Source organism: Sesamum indicum, linkage group LG14 (assembly GCF_000512975.1).
Source record: "Sesamum indicum cultivar Zhongzhi No. 13 linkage group LG14, S_indicum_v1.0, whole genome shotgun sequence".
Classification (NCBI taxonomy): Eukaryota; Viridiplantae; Streptophyta; class Magnoliopsida; order Lamiales; family Pedaliaceae; genus Sesamum; species Sesamum indicum.
In genome coordinates, this window is record NC_026158.1 from 2828976 (window position 1) to 2846199 (window position 17224).

At 31.8% G+C, this 17224-nt stretch overlaps 1 protein-coding gene across 4 annotated transcripts; it reads left to right on the forward strand.

Annotated features, from left to right (window-relative positions):
* On the forward strand, positions 9261–16159 carry LOC105176840. Of its 4 annotated transcripts, XM_020698875.1 has the most exons (5): positions 9261–9670; positions 9751–9802; positions 9907–10528; positions 12838–15677; positions 15764–16159. In XM_020698875.1, the coding sequence occupies exons 2-5, from the start codon at positions 9771–9773 to the stop codon at positions 15789–15791; spliced, it is 3522 nt and encodes a 1173-aa protein (XP_020554534.1). In that variant the 5' UTR covers positions 9261–9670; positions 9751–9770; the 3' UTR covers positions 15792–16159. The 4 variants fall into 4 exon arrangements, with proteins under 4 accessions (XP_020554534.1, XP_020554533.1, XP_011098070.1 ...); XM_020698874.1 differs by having other exon boundaries at positions 9261–9802; XM_011099768.2 differs by having other exon boundaries at positions 9261–9802; positions 12838–15641; positions 15767–16159.

The window sequence follows — 17224 nt, forward strand, 5'->3', positions numbered from 1 at the left end:
AATAAAATTAATCTAAAAACTAAAATAATTATAAATAAATAAACTATAATAATTCAATTTAATAAAAAATAAAATAAAAGTAATATTTCTCAAAATATAAATTTTGTAACGAATTCTGCAACATATATCATCATAAAAGTTAAATATGTAAAACAAAAATAGTTCCAAATTCCGTCACAAAACTGCTGCAAATTTAATTTACTAATATTCATACATCAAACAATAATTGTGACGGATTTACAAACCCGTTCTAAATTTTTTTCCGACCCTACCATCAAGGCTATACAGTTGTCCGTCACAAAATTAATTAAAATCCGTTCCAAATAATTTTTTTATAGTAATATATATAGAGTTCCATAATCATGGCAAATTGTCTGAATGACCGTCGTGTTCGTTTCCTAATTCGTCGCAGTTACATACGACAGCTTTCTCGAGGCCATTTGTGTGATTACATTGTTTAGTGGACCACTTCATCCTCCCTTGATTCTTGCCTCCTCATTAAATTATATTTCTTTTAATGTAAATCGGGTATCATTATATTCCTCTTTCATTAGATTTGATATAATTACACGTAAATTTTATGTAATTTGAGAATTTACGTCTAGCACTCATAATGTTCGCTTTCGTCTAACAAATTAGTGCCTTCGTTAGTCATAATTCATCGAATTTGCTGATATTAATTAAAAAAAATATGTATTTACCCCCAATTAACTTATTATGGGCTTATTTCAGGTCAGATAAACTTTTTATGACCGAATTACCCTCATACGTTTTCACGCATTAATGCATATGATGGGGTATATCTTCACCGCTATAAGGGTAGTTTAGTTCGAAAAAAATCATTTAGCCTATAATAAATTCGTAACAAGTCAATCGATGATGTATATCAATTTTCATTCAGTTTTATGTTAATATCAATAAATTTAATTAATTTTGAATAAGAAAATGACTAATTTGTTAAATTGAAATAAATTTCAAAAGTGTTAGATGTAATTTTTAAAATTATAAAAAATTTAAATATAAATATATTAAATTTTAGGATGGGAGACTGTAATTATTCCTAATATATAATAGGAAAAAGAAAAAGAAAAAGAATGAAAGTGATAAGAAATGGGAAAAAGGGAATTAAACGTAAACATTAGCTCTTCTCTTGTCGTTATCAATGGGACAGATGTGCTTCCGAGTGGGGCCCCACTTTCAGCTCCTCCAGTGGGGCGCTTGTCGCCATCATGCACATGCATGTATGCCACATGCATGCATGACAATGCACTGCAACCCTCATGTATACATTACACGTATATATACATACATACATACATCCACGTAACCCTAGAAATGTGCATGTACAATACATATATATATATATATGTCTTAATCTAAAATAACAGTATTATTTTAGTCCGTTAAGTATGCCTAATTTCAATTTTAGTCTGATAACTATATTCATTTTTGTTTAGATCCAGTAACTTACGAAATTGCTTACTTTTAGTTCTCTGATAGATTTTCGGACAATTTTACCCCTATGCAACTTTAAAAGACAATTTCAGTTCATATGCACTCATAGTTTTTAGTTCTGCATCGCTGATTATTTAATTTACATCAATATCAATAAATTGATAAATATATCGATTTTATCAATTAACTTCATTACAATAAACTGATATTAAATGGGACAAATACTCAGTAGACTAATCAGTTGTTTTTTATTGCCTTAAATTAAGGATAAAAATATGATTTTTCGTCCCATAACTTATATTTCATGTGATGTTAATTAAATCAACTAAAATTTTAATTCGAATTATACAAATTAAATAAGACTAATTTATTAATTCCAATTCATTAGTTAAACTTTAATTTTGTTTAAATAACTGAAAAATTATTTGGGTTATATATATTAATTTAGTAAGAGTAATTCACTTATTTTAATCAATTAATTCGTTAATTGTTTTAATTCTAGATAAAATGATTCACAAATGGAGTATTCGATATATATTAAATAATTCGCAGATTAAGTAATCGCTATTGATTGAATGACTAATTGTTTTAATTCAACATTAAATGATTCCTAAATTGAGGCATGTGGATTCGTACTTGTACGGACACTTGAACCTATAAATATATTCTCCAGTCTTATTTATTGAGACGTCATCTATTGTCCACACTAGCATTCATTATCTCACTTCTGATCTCAACGAACTCACTTAGGCATCGAAAGGCACCACCGACAAGCCTAACATGCTTCTTCCCTTAAGTCCCAAACTGCCCAATTCGGACACTTGGATCAAAATCGATCTGGACTCGTATCAAATATATATTAAAAAGAAAGAAGCAATTACAGGAATTGAGAAAGTGACTTAGCCCGGATTTGGTTTAACCAAACATAAATCAATCATATAGTAAGTGTAATACACTTAGCGTGTGACTGGTGTACTGTTAAAGGTAAGTGACCAATTATGTAATAAGTAGATTACACTTACTCTGTGATTCATTTGATTTTACTGAATGTAATTCGCGCTCGAATAGGAGACCCCAATTCAATTTGGAGGAAGAAATACGACTTATAAAAGTAGTATTTCAAGTAGTATAATTTTTCGTCACTAAAAATTATTATATATTTTCAGGGACAAATTTTTAAATTTTTAATTGATATTTTGTCACTAATATGATATTTTATTTGTAGTGAGCATTAACTAACAAGAATTTTTATTTTTTTCATAAAAAAATGAGTTTTATAATTTTAATAATGATAATTAATTTTCAAAGGTTGTTATTGGCTGCAAGAACTAGGGACAAGAAAATTGTGCCTAAGTTATCATTAAGAGTAATTAGTGACATAAATTTGAGGGTATACATTAGACCGTTTAAGAATATGAAATTATACATTTTTTTAAAAAAAAATTAATATTATACTTATACCCCTTCAAAAAAAATTTATTTACACCTAACCCCCTTCTGTTACGGGGTTAGATTGAAATTGTTGACACCGAAAAAAATAATTATATAAACTTCTATTTTACTCTTTATTTAACATTCTCATACATATTCTGTACCTATAAAGAGATAAATGAGATATATATAACTGGAATGAGGTTAACGTCATTATATTTTTTTCTCAAAATTATTACATGAAAATATTAAATAAGGGATCAAATTTTGAAAATTTTTATAATTTATTTTTTCTGATATCAGCATTTTGTGTCTAAACACTAACAAAATGAGTCAGCCGTAAATGGTGAATTTTCGACTTGAAGTGTAAGTATAATTTTAATTTTTTTAAAAAAATATATATAATTTCATATATTTTAAGGAGGTATAAATATAATTAATCCTAAATTTTATCCGATTATATTAAATAGTATCGATTTACGATTTTTGATTCATATTTTTGTAGTGTGAGATATATCGAACTATATATATTTAAAATAAACATAAGAACATATCATTAAATTGCTAAAATTCCATATAAATTAATTATTAAAAGCTACTAATTAAATAAACTGATAAATGATGACAAAAATGTGCAGTATTTGTTTAATTGACAATAGAGAAAAAGCCAATTCATTTATCAGCCATATTTTTCCCAACTTTCAGACAAGAGGGCGCGTACTTCACGCTCCTACAGCCGCGCGTATGGATTTGTTCTGTCCTACAGAATCTCTGCACCTGAATCCTCAAAGTCTCGTGTACACTTGTGCTGTAATAAGTGCTCATGTACGTACATTAAAGCACAGACCAGCAAGCAGTTCCTCAATAAAATAAAAGAAAAGATAAACAAAATGCTTGCTGCAAGATCACTACTTATTACAGGGATAATTACATTCTCTTTTACTGAATTTTGGTATAGTTACGTATAAATTTTTTATAATTTTAAAAAATTATTTTTAATATTTGTTTTTATCTGAAAAATAAATTTTTTCGTTAGTCGAAATTTATTGTGTTTGTTGATATTAACAAAAAAATTGAAAAAAGATTATATATTTACCCCCAATTAACTTATTATTAATTTATTTTCGATCAAATAAATTTATTTATGATCAAATTACCCTCATACATCTTCATAATTTAATGCATGTGTGGAGGTTTATTTTTATTATTACAAAGAAGTTTAGTCGAAAAAAAATTATTTGACCTGCAATAAATCAGTAATAAGTCAATTAAAAGTACATATCATTTTTCAACAAATTAAGTGAATTTTGACTAATGGGGATCTATTTGTCAGATAAAAGCAAGCTTTATGAGTATTAGATGTAATTTTTCAAATCACAGAGACCTTACGTGTAATTATACTAAATCTTAAGGGATGGGAGTGTAATTATCCTTTTATTATATTTAGCAGGGAAAAATTATATTTTTTGTTTCATAATTTAATTTGGGTATACTTTTAGTTATATCGATTATGTAAATATCGAAATATTCACTTTTAGTCTCCTGTGGGTTATATTATACTTACTTTAATAGTCCCTCATTTTTTTAAATTTATTTCATTAAAATTCTTTAACATTAGATTTACGGCAATCTAAATTATAAAGAATGGAATATTTCGTTAAAAAGGGGTAAAATTGAAAATGGTCAAATTCTTGTATTAATCTTTTAATTATAAATTGTCATTACGTTATGTATATAATCTTATCTGCATGAAAAAAATATAGAAAATTTAAAAATCACAAAACTATGTATAAAATAAATATCATCGCGATCCTCCAAAAAACAAAATATAAAACATTAAATGCGAAAAGACGAGTTTCAAATGTCGTTATAATGATATCACATCATATTACTATAATATCTTTTGCATAAAAAAAAAAATCAACATCGACTCATTACTAATATCGATCGACAAAAATCTTTATATCATTTAACATCATGTACTTTACCTAATTACTTGTATTTTTTTTTTCTTCACAAGTTTTGTCTTGCGGCACTTTGCAAAGATTTTAATGTAAAACGTATATATTTTACCCTACTTAATAAAGTCGACATTAATTGAAAGTCCATCAATACTAATAGTAGTTTGTGTTGATTCTGTACATATAATGATACTCCGCAGATCTGGAACCGTTTAAAATAAAGTCCGACATAAGCTATAAACTAAAATTTACTAATATTAAATGGCAAAATATTGAGTGATAATTAATTTTTAAAGTTTTCATTAATATTTATTATCTGACAATAATTTTAATTTCGTCACGGTATAATTTTTGAATGATAAAAAATACGTATAAAATTGTTACTTAAGGTAATTAATTAATTAATGACGTACCTATAGTAAGTTTAGCGACAACATAAATATGGCGACACAATTATATATCTATTGTACACTAAGTTATCAGATACCATAACATGTATGACTAACTGTTTTTAGTGACAACTTTATCCGTATATTTTTTGGGTTTTAATTACAATTTTAGTCTTGTATTTATATCCCTCTGGCATTTTAGTCGTTTAGCTTGTTAGGATTGTAAAATTATCGTTCAAATTTTCTAATCTTGGATTTTAGGACAAATTTGAAGAGAATTTTTAAAACTGACCTGAAAAGTGACATGTAATTCCAACCAATTTTGTCCTAAAATTGTGAAACATACAAACGATGAATGACCATTTTACAATCCTTACAAATTAGTATAATTACATAACTAAAAATGTATCGCATCCCATTTTTATTACTAATTCTTGCTAGTGAACAAAATTTTACAAAATAATTATCCCTCTTAAAACTATGTTCAAAATCATTGTTACGATAAAATAATAATTATTGTCGCTTAATATATATAATTTAGTTATAATATTAAATTATCATTTAATCTTTTTGTTGTTAATTCTCTCCTGTAGTGAATAATAATAATAATCTTTTGGGGTAATATATTAGCATTTTACCAATAGTGCTTGTTGATTAATTTTTTATTACATTGTATATGGTTAAATACATTTGTTCCCCTTAATTAATATTAGTTTTTGAGGTAGAATTCAATAAAATTAAATATTTTGGACATTCCTTATATTATATATATTAATAGTACAAAAGGATTTTATAAAATTTTGCATCCTAAAAATTCAATTAACTTTTTTAATTACAATAAAATAAAATATAATTAGTAAGTTAAGTAGTTGAAATTAGATAAACAAGTTGTAATAATGAATAAATGCAATAAATACATAAAAAAAAACTTATATGTAAAAATTTATTAATTTTGTAATAAGATTAAATTATTAACTATTTAATTCTTTAGATAAAAAAACGAGTAACTTCATATCCTCTCAGATATATTTTCTTTGAAAAATATCACAAAATAAAATATTCATTTTTTTCGAAAAGCATTCAACTTTTAATCATTATAATCATATAGTCAATTCTTAAAAGTATATATAAAATATTAAAAATATTATATTTGATGTGTATCTATTATACTATTTTCTTATTTTACTTAGTTGTTTAGTTAAAAAATAATTTCCTCATGATTTAATGTGCAAAAATGCTAAAATATATTGAGAATTATATGTTTATTCACCACTAGTAAAAATATGATTTTTTTGCTATAATTAATTAATATAGACAAAAGAAGAAAATCATGGCAAATACAAATCATTCACGGCTTCACAACAGCCATTAGTCATTGTTTTTGCAAGTGCGGCTGAAATATTAGCCATGCTTAAAACCATGATAAATATCTTGGCTACGGCTAAAAATCATGGCGAAACATTGATTCATTATAATAAAAATTTAAATTTTTATTTTGATTTTATTTAACTACAGTTAATAGTATTGATTTACCACGACTTCTAAGCCGCATACGAACATTTATAGTATATCAAAATCTCAAAGCACACATGAGTGATAAATATTACACTTATTAGTTTAGGAGAATAAATTTTACGTCGTAATATATATATATATATATATATATATGAAAAAATGCAAGCAACCCCCTTGTGATATCGCAAATGGGCAAATTACCCCCTTATGAAAAAACAAATAGCGATTTACCTCCCTATATATTTTAAAATACAACAATTTATCTTCCTATGATTTTTAAAACGGAGCAATTTACCTTCCTTATATAAGGGGATAAATTGCTTTATTTTAAAAAATATAGGAAAGTAAGTAAATTTTTATATTTTTTTCATAAGAAGATAACGTGCTCCTTTTTAATATCACATGGGATAAATTGTTATTCACCTTGTGTGTATATATATATATATATATACACACATACATGGGCTTGGTTGGTGAGTATTAGCATTGTTGAACATAATTTTTTTATGGGTTGAAGTAAAGTTGATTGAGTCACATCAATGATGCTTAGTTTCTCAGTGTATATGTTTATAGTTTTGTTTAGATTGCATCACAGATCTAATAAAGTACTAAGTAAAGCAACAACATTATTATTTCACTTGGTGTGGTTTAAAGGAATTTGTCTCCTGAGTAGTTGTGTCTTCATTAATTAATTTACACTAATTACCAAACATTTTAAAATATTGAAATGTTTGAAAATTTATAAAATATTGAAATGTTTGAAAATTTATAAAATATTTAAAAAATGAACAATAAATAGTTAGATGTTGAGATATAATATATAGTTTTTTTTAAAAAAAATTAAATGTATTTTTGATCTCATAATTTAAGTCATCGGGCGTTGTCGGTTTTTTAATTTTTCAAAGTAGTAATTTGGTCCTTAGTCCTTTTAGTTTTGGCGATTCTGTTCTTTTTATGGTGGAATTCGCTGGTCTTGTCGGAAAAATGCATGTGCATCTCATGCGACCTTTTAAATTTAGGGCAAGTGATCCTATTGGATATACATTTTTGTCTTTTTGCTTTTTAGGGTAGTATTTTGATCCTGTATCATTTTAGTTTCTGCAATTTCAATAATTTGTTTGCTGGAGTTCACCATTCTCGCCAGTGGAGGTAAACTCTGGTGAAAAAGGGACCGAAATCACGATAATTAAAAAGATGCAAGACCAAAATGCATACTACTATAGAAAGTTAAAGGATACAAACGCCGAATAAGCTAAATCATGCATTTAAGCTACTTTTTTTAAATAAGATTATTACTAATACTTTATAAATTCTACATATATTCTTATTTTAAAAAATAAACACTTAATAAGAGTTTTTTTTTATGAAATATAAAATTTAATATTTCTATATTTTTCAAAATATAAGATCATGTAAAATGCTTATAAATTCCTTTATATATTATTTGGATAAATAAATCTGCAGATGATGATTTTAATCTAATAATAACAAAATGACAATTTCATATAATAAAAGATGTTTTTTATGTAGTAGCAAGGCCATGAATTTTCAAATATCAATTTAATATGAACTTGATTTTTTCATCACATTTTTCGTTCAAATTCAAATCCGTCCATTCAAATAGATACTTAAAATTCAGCTAGACGCTTAGAAAAAAAAAAAATCGAACGAGATACTTAAGATATATATGTATTTTTTAGATGATCGATAATTTTATAATTTTTAATTTAAATTAATTAAAATGATAATAATCTAATTATCTCATCAAAGAATCATCTATATAATGACCCACATGTTTATTCTTACACAAAATGACTATCATTTTTTTTTAAAAAAATATTATTCAAAATATTCTAATGGTCGTAGGGCTACAAATAATCATTTGGGTCGAGCTTAACATAATATTGTTCAACTTGTTTAAATTATTATCGAGTTTTAAAATTCGTGTTTAAATTTAGTTTGATCGTTAATTAAATCTAGTTTTAATTTGTCAAACACGAGTCGAGTTTAAATATTTAATATTCTTAATTAATTTTAAACTTTCATACTTATTAAATCTTGTTTGAGTTGAGTCTCAAAGTTTTCCGAGCAATCTTTTTATTAAAGTTTGGTCTTTTAGTTTCATAAATCGAGTTTTTATCAATCTGTTTCAATCAAATATCGAACCACATTTAAAATTGCTAAAAAAATATTGGTTATAATCACTTATTCATTTTATTTTTCATCTCTTTTATATAATAAAAAAATAATAATAAATAAATTATACATATATATTGATTATACTGCAAAAATTAATATATATTATATTAAATTATTAAAACATATATATATATATATAGAGAGAGAGAGAGAGAGAGATGAGATATGTACTTTAATACTTACATGGGATGGGTGTGTGGGTGTGGGTGGTGGTGGTGGGGATGGGGTCTCATAGGTCACTTTCAGTCGTAAATGGGGAGAGCTGAAAATAGGGATTGACACCACATCATACACACCACGCCCTTACCCTCCAAGCGGGAAGGGAAACCCATAAACAATTCATTCCCTACTCCCTTTCTCTCCTCTCTCTACAACACTTTTCTTTCTCTTTCCTCTCTCTCTCTCTCTAAAAAAGTACCTCAAGAACTCCAAACTAAACGCTCTCGTCTCTCTCTACTACCCGTTTCCATCTCCATTTTGATGTTTCTTCCTCGTGGATAGCATGGGTTTTCTTGTGCAGTTTGTAGTTGTGTAGTTTTGTGTTTCGGTCTCTGGGTATTGTACGTAGGTGCTGAGAAGCGAGTTCTTGGTAGTTTCTCTCTCTAGGCAGCTGGTGTGTTGTTCTTGTGAAAAGTCTGTTGCTTTCGCTGCTCACCATCCTGAAATTTCACTGGTTTTTCTTTTCTTGTTTGGTTTTTTTGACCACTTCTCTACATGTTTGTAAGTTTATTTGTTTATTTGTAGTCCTACTGTCGCTAGCTTTTCTCGCCCTCCTTTTTTCTCTCACTTCCTCTCTCTAGGTGAAAGGAAGCGTTCGGCCATGGAGGCATTGCAAGAGGGTTTCTCCATCAGGTAAGTCGTTAAAATACTGTTAATTTCCCGGGTTTTCTTTCGTTCCGCGTGGTGGGTTTTCTCGATAATCGTTTGCGTCGTGGTGCGTTGGTGTTTGTTTGCAGAGGATATGTGTCGAGGATGAGAAGTGTAAACGTGTTGAAATGCTGGCCCTTCGATGAGACCACCAGTGAAGAAACTGTAAAGTCTTTGCTCCCTCCGATCGCTGTCAAGAAATTCACCTGGTGGCTTGATGAGCTCGAATATATGCAATTAGAATCGGCTGAGACCGTTAAGAGGTCTCAAAAGCAGAAGAAAAAGATGCTAGAAAGGGGAGAAACCTCTTTGGGAAATGAAGATGGGGATGCGGAGGAGTCTGATATTGATGTTGAAGAAGTCATGGAAGTAGTAAAGGTGAAGTCCTTAAGGGGTAAGTCTAAGGCTCCCAAGAAGAGGTCAATCATGGAGATCTTCGCTGTGGCACCGCCGGTTGAGAGAGTTAGCAGCGAGGAGGAGGAGGAGGAGGAGGAAAGCATAGAAGAAGATGGGTTTTCCAGTTCCAACAATTCTTATCATGAGGATATTAACTGGGGACTCAAAGGGAAGAGAAACGAGAAGAAGAAGAAGAAGACGATGGAGAATACGGATATTATTACCTTGAGGAAAGCAAAGAGAGTAATCAAAAAAATCAAGAAGAAGAAGGCCCAGAAAGGAGATGACAGTATGGATCTATCAGTTCCAAACAAGGTTTGTAGTTTTGATAATCATATCTTGTTTGCTATATATGCTAATTGTAAATGCATTAGATTGTTTAGTAGCATGAAATTGTACATCAGATCTTGCTGAATTTGTGATCTAGATATGTTATTTCCAGCATAAAATATAGAGGGTGTCTACAGTTTTCTCGATTCTTTATAGTTGAAAGCTTGATTTCCGGTCTCTTTTACAACGCTGTGCCTGAAAAAGCTGGTTGGGGGACTGCATACCTTTGAAGATGAAAGCAATAACTTTGTTTATTCTACTTGATTGTGTGGCAATGGGATTCAGGATAAAGAGATAAAAGTAAAAAAAAAAAAAAAAAACAGGAGAATGGGGTTCTCTTGTTAGGAAGATTGGAGCAGCTTAGGGAAGAGGTTATGGTACTCCAGCTGTGCAGTACGGGTTGGACAGAAATATTTTATGAGGTCGAAAGCGTTGTATATTAATTATGCTGTTTTTTTCTACTGTGTGCTTATGTTTTCTCTTGAGCAATCATTGTCATGGCGGTATTTCAATACGGGTGAGATGCCCAAATTTTGATCTTCTGCTCTCCTTATTATGGGCCTAAGAATTTAGAAAATGCTCCATTTTCTCTTTGGCTTTTTTCTTTAGCTGAGTTTACTCAGATCTTGGGAGGAGTACTTGTATAAGCAAGGGTTTTTGAACGTGAAAATTGGCTTTTACCGTGGTGGAATTGGTTAGCAAGCTGTGTGAAGGTTTATGAAATCAATTGCAGTTGTAGAAGGTGAGAACTGTGGGATGAATTACATATTTTATGAAACTTGAAGGTTTGTGAAATCAATTGAGTCACTCTTTTGACTTCTGGCCTGAAGTGCTTGTCGCAATTAAAAGATTAGAGCAATGTACCGTGTTTGCAGAATATTAGTGCTATCAAAAGCATCATAGTGATAATCAGATATTCGCAGTTCATGTTGTGGCATGAATATGCATTTGGATTAAGCTGTTTTTACGACTTATTAGTGGCTCAATTTGTCTAAAATAGTGAAGTGTCTTGATAAATACTTGCAAACATATAATACAGTTAAAATGTTCTCTCAGCCTAAGTGATTTTATGCAATAAGTTGTAGCTTTCTTGGGTCACGAAAGAGTGGGTCATTAAGATTCCGTCTTGATGAATTCTTTTGGAATGCATGTTTGCACCATCCTTGATAAGCCTGTTGAAAATCTATAGACTGGTGCTAGTTGAAGAAAGGAGGTTTCTGTAGCATTGCAACTTTATTTTCTTACTTAGTTGGGAAAACTCCGCCTGAACGAGGGAGTTAAATAGCCTGACATAAAAAGGAGCTCGAGTGGTGTTGTTCAGTAAAGTCAATGTAGCATGTTAGAGTTAAGTGATCTATTTGTTTCTAATCCATGTGATTACGTCAATCTAGTGGAGGATGATCGGCATACTTTCACGAAAGAAAGAGGCCATAGAGAAAATTGAAATCTGTATGCCGATCGGTTGACAGATTCATCAGTGCAGCCAATGCTTTGTTAATGAAATGCATTGTATTTTCTCCAATGGATCCTTCAAAATGAGTTAATCCTGAAAAGTGAAATGATCACAAGGAAGATGGTTGTAAATATATCTCAGTATATATGTGAACATTTTTCTGTGAACCGCATGAAAATAATGCCTTAGTGAAGTAGAAGGTTGAAGTATAGAACCTTTGTTGTGATGTTCACACATAAAATAATAGGTCTGAACACAACAGCAATCTACTAGATCACAATATCTCCACAGTTTATCAGGTCATGGTCCAAACGTGAGAGGCAAATCTAATATCTAAAAGCTAAGCTATAATTGTATGGTTTGTGAAAAGACCCAAAACTTACTGTATTTCTGTCTTGGTTGACTGCACAAAGATGAATTAAGATAAGGAATTGCCAGGTTTCGGAGAAAAAAAATCTTTTTATGTTATAAGTGCCCCTTGGCATTTCAGCACATTCCTAATTTCATTGCCCATCTGATATTCCAGTGTGGAATATGTCACTTCAGGTATAATTTATTTAAGTGAAAACATATATAGGTTTATGTTGTATTAGATGATGGTCTAATTTTGATTATTTGCCTCTGGTAGTTATTATATATGGCTGGTCTAGTGTTTTTCCTTTCATATACATCAGACATTACCGAGTTTTTTGTTCTGATGAGGAAAAAAGTATAGATTTACTATTCATGGATACATACTGGATTGTACATAATTATCTTTTATTTAAGAAATTTGACGGTTGTATTATTACATTATGAGGTTAGATTTTCATCTTGCCATATGTTTCTTAACCTTTTTCAGGAGAATTCTTTTAAATTCAAACCAGGAGCTCCAGACAAAGTTATTGGAAATCCAAGTTCATCATACAGTAAGGAGTTTGCAAATGGTATACGTGATTGTGCAGTGATCCTCAAGAGAAAACCAAGACTTCAACATCTCGATGCGGAGAACAAAACCATGTCTTGTAAAGCTTTTAAGTTGATTGAAGAAAACCAACATCCGGGGCTTCCTCTGCGCAGTATTTTAAAGATTCATACCAAAGAATCATCTCGATATCAGCCAACAAGTTGTATCTTGCAGAAGGCTTCTCAAGTGAATCGTTGTAGCACACAAAAGGCAACTAAACATGTTACTTTCTCAGACAAGGATGACATACTTAGACTGAGAACAAAACCATCTCATTTCATAGAATGTCTCGAGTTGAAGGAGGTGTGTGGCTCAGATACGAGCAATATTCACCATGCTGAGGGGCCGGGGAAAGATTCACCTATTCTGGGAACCAGTGGAAGTAAGAGTGTCCATATTAGAATGGAAAAGGAAGTCAAGGCTGGACCTGTAAGTAAGGAGCAGTTTGTTAGATGTATTGTTGATCCGACTTCCTCGACGACGCAGAACAATGAAGAGGAACTGTTTAGCAGATTTTTAGCTTCAGAGAGACGCACAGCTAGTGGCATTAATAGGCATCTGCCTGACAGTGGCTTCAGAGATGCTCCATGTAATCCAATCTATGCTCGTCCTCATGGATTAGCTTGCATGCCTCGGGAGGATTACTTCAACAGTCCAAATGTCAAGTTGGTGAGTAATTCAGCAAACTATACCCGTCGGAGACTGATCAAAGATTTAGGGAGTCCTAGTCCCTTATTTTCTCCTGTGTGTTTCAAGGATTATCAGAAAACTTATAAGGATACTTCAATACCTGAAGCTTCCTCACAAAGCACAGTAACTAATAATGCCCAAAGCACAGTAACTAATAATGCCCAATCTTTCCAGTTTCAAACATTTCCGTATTTTTCTCCCAAGGAGTTCCTGTACGCTAGTGATTCTCCACAAGACGGGAACCTGGCTGGAAATATTTGTGGGAGCAGGAGAATACATGACATACATGAAGATTTTGTCGGGTTGCCTCTCAATTCACAGGGAGAGTTGATCACATCGACTTCAAGTGTTAAAACGGACTTTAACCAGACGATGAATTCAAGAATTGGTGCTGTTCATGCCATTAGCTTATCTCTGCCAAGCAATGCCCTTACAAAATCCTTGGGTCATCACTCACAGAGCAGAAATTTGGATTGTAGAACATCCTCAAGGAACCAGTTGAATTTGTTCCCTATCAAGGACTATGTGAAAGAGAATCCTGTAGTTGTTATTCCATCAAGATTAGAAGATATCACTGAATCTCAAAGAGAGAGGACAACAAATCTTGATGCTGATTTTCTTAAAATAAATGATGATTCCTTTCACGACTCAATACAGAAGAGTCCTGGAAATGAGAAGATTCAATCAAGAATGCGTTTGATGGGTAAAGAGTTTATAGTTGGTGGAAGTGGCTTTCAAGGATTTGAGGATGGACATATTTGGAAGGATAAGCACATAGTTGACGAGCTTCATTTTGGAAATCATTCTGTCAGCAATGTTGTCGTACATGGTCAGAATAAACCGTCTTTAGCGAAATTTAGGGAGACTTTGTTTTGTCCATCGGAAGTTGAAGTCAGCCACCGATCAGAAGGCATGTATAATCTCCCTCAGTTTGATTCCCAAACTGGCTCGATATACCAGAGTGTTTTTGTTGCAAGAAAAATCGACCCTTTTCAGAAATTAGTTCCTAGCTTATCTCCAGGTACATCACCTGAAGTTTACAACAAGGAATGTTTTTTCTCTGGGCCCTTCATGAGTGGACATAAATCTCAGTTGTTTAGCCTTGAGCTCCCCACACAAACAGCTGGTCATCAGGAAGTATTTCCTGACGTTGGGCCAAATGTCATTCAACTGAAAAACGAGCAGATTCCTCCTCATTCTCAAGTATCAGCCATCAGATTTCCCTTCATGCACCCGGATCTTGACAGGCATGCCAAATCTTCTTGGAATTGGAGATCTTCCGTGAATCAGCCTCCATTTTGTTCAAAAGGAACACATTGGGGTAAAAATAGTCAATGCCTGGGACTAAGTCATCCATATCTGATGCCTGGAGCTAGTCATGGGACCGACTCTTCGGTGTCTCTTAAACCCGATGCTTTTTGTCAGTTCAGTCCTCTCCCCACCAGCTTTAATTTGCAGAGTTCTACAGCTCCAGCTTCCTTGGCTCCTACTTCGTTGCCTCAGCATACTGCCTTACCAGTTTGTTCTGTGCAGAAACGACATGGAAAGCAGAAGAAAAGCAAAGATCGGGTCAACTCAAGAATTGATATTAGAGTTCTTGATAATGGCAAGAAATCTAGAAGAAGGCCTTTAGCTATATCAAATGTTCCCTTTAGGTCCTTAAAGGTGCCGAGCTTGGGCTTTCATCAACATTTTCAATGTTCCATAGAAAAGCCCTGTGCTACTTGGGAGGGCAGTGGTCGAAATACTGAAACAGCATTTGAATCATGTTTAGCTACGAAAACAAAGACTATGATGCATGGTGAATCTGGGGCTGATAAGGATGAAGAAATAACTCACCCTTGGACGAATTCCTCCTACGCTGATACTGCAAGAACCCGTCCAGTCAAGCTGACTGCTGGTGCAAAGCATATACTCAAGGCATGCCAACAAATAGATCACAGTAACTCCAGTTCTACGGATTCAAGCATCTCTCTCTCTGAAACAACCACAGGCTTCAGGTTTTCAGAGTCTGAAAATTCGGCCAGTGTCTTCAGGTTTTCAGAGTAAGTTTGCCAACAATATATTAGTCAACCTTCAATTTTGTTCAGGATACCCACAGTCCACTTATCTAAATCAATTGGTTATGAAGCAGGAAGACTCCTGTATTCGAGTTGTAATATTCCTACTAAGGATTCAACATCAATGGAACAACTGCTATCCACCAAAGCCGAAGTAGGAGGAACTATCCAGCAACATATCTGATTCTTATGCAAATTATGCCTAAAAAGACACTGAGACTAACTCTTTGTTGAGCATAAGAAGATAGGAATGCCAACCATGAAGATCAAGAGCTGGAGCTATCGCAGAACTAATTCTGGTAAGAATCCACTGGGCTTTGTTGACAGTGCATTGGAGGCTATCCCTTTTGTATATTTTGTCATCTCCTTTCTGGAATTGCTTATACAGTATCTTTGTCATATTACAAGCAGTACTAATGCTAATTATGTGCACGGCTCAAAAACGGGAAAAAGGGATAAGATATTAATGCTGGACTACAAGTTACTTCAACTATTTGCTTTCTTTCCAATGTTTAAAATGGTCTCAAGTAAACTACTTTCTGGACTTAAATAAAAAATTCTCCATTGTGATGAACTTCTTGTACCCTCCTGAATAGCATATATCATGATCACTGTAACGAAACTGCTCATGTTTTTTCACTTCATTTTAATCTATTGGGAAAGGTAGTGTAGTTTATGATATCTTTGATCCTGACTGCATAAGTAGAGTATTTGTGTTAAGTGTATGAGTTTGTATTTTCTGAAACATGCTTTTCCATGTCAGGTGTATTCCATAATGGGTTAAATGCAACTTATCTCTCTTTGATAGGAAATGAAAACCCCTCGTGATTTATTTTATTTACCAAATTAACCTCCTTATTCTGAAAAATGAAGCAAATTTTCCTCTATCAACCATTTAGCCAGTGGGTCTTTTGGTCTATTTTCCGAAACACAGGTATAATTTACTATTTTTCTTCACAGGAAATTTTTTGTTCTTTTCCCATATTAAGGGGGTTAAATTGCAGTTTACCACTTGTTCAGAATCATTTATACTTAAAACCAGGAATTTTAGTGGCATGTGTCAAGTCCAGTATCCCTAACAAAGGCACTGTAGTGCATTCCTCCTTGATCTCTATAGCAGTGCCACTTGTATGCATGAACAGTTGCGGCTGAATTTGTGAATTGATGCAGTCATTTTAGCCTATTCCCTGAAATCACTAGTTAAGATTAGCCGAGCATCCATCTTCCAGAAAAAAGAACTAACCGGAGGGAAAAAAACAGGAGAGGATTATGACTTTTTAAGTGGGAAATAAAGGAGTGAAGAACACATGAGAAGAAGAAAGCCGTGAAGGCAAATGAAGAAAAGGAATCCACCTCACCAACAATTGCTGCAAATGCCTTCTTCTCATCTCAAAATCCATCCAAGTTAGGGATTTCCATTACAGAGCTGAATTCTGTCCGAAATTTGAATTCAATTCTAAATTTTTATGTAGGGTAGACCTTCTTTAAAAATACGAAATTATACTTTTTCTCAAAAAAAGTTCTAAGATTAC

Excerpts from the sequence above, each read along its gene's own strand:
- LOC105176840 (XM_020698874.1), top strand. The coding sequence starts at position 9,771 with ATGGAGGCATTGCAAGAGGGTTTCTCCATCAG. Across the intron at positions 9,803-9,906 it reads CAAGAGGGTTTCTCCATCAG|AGGATATGTGTCGAGGATGA; the intron begins GTAAGTCGTTAA and ends GTTTGTTTGCAG. Across the intron at positions 15,678-15,763 it reads AGTGTCTTCAGGTTTTCAGA|CAGGAAGACTCCTGTATTCG; the intron begins GTAAGTTTGCCA and ends TTGGTTATGAAG.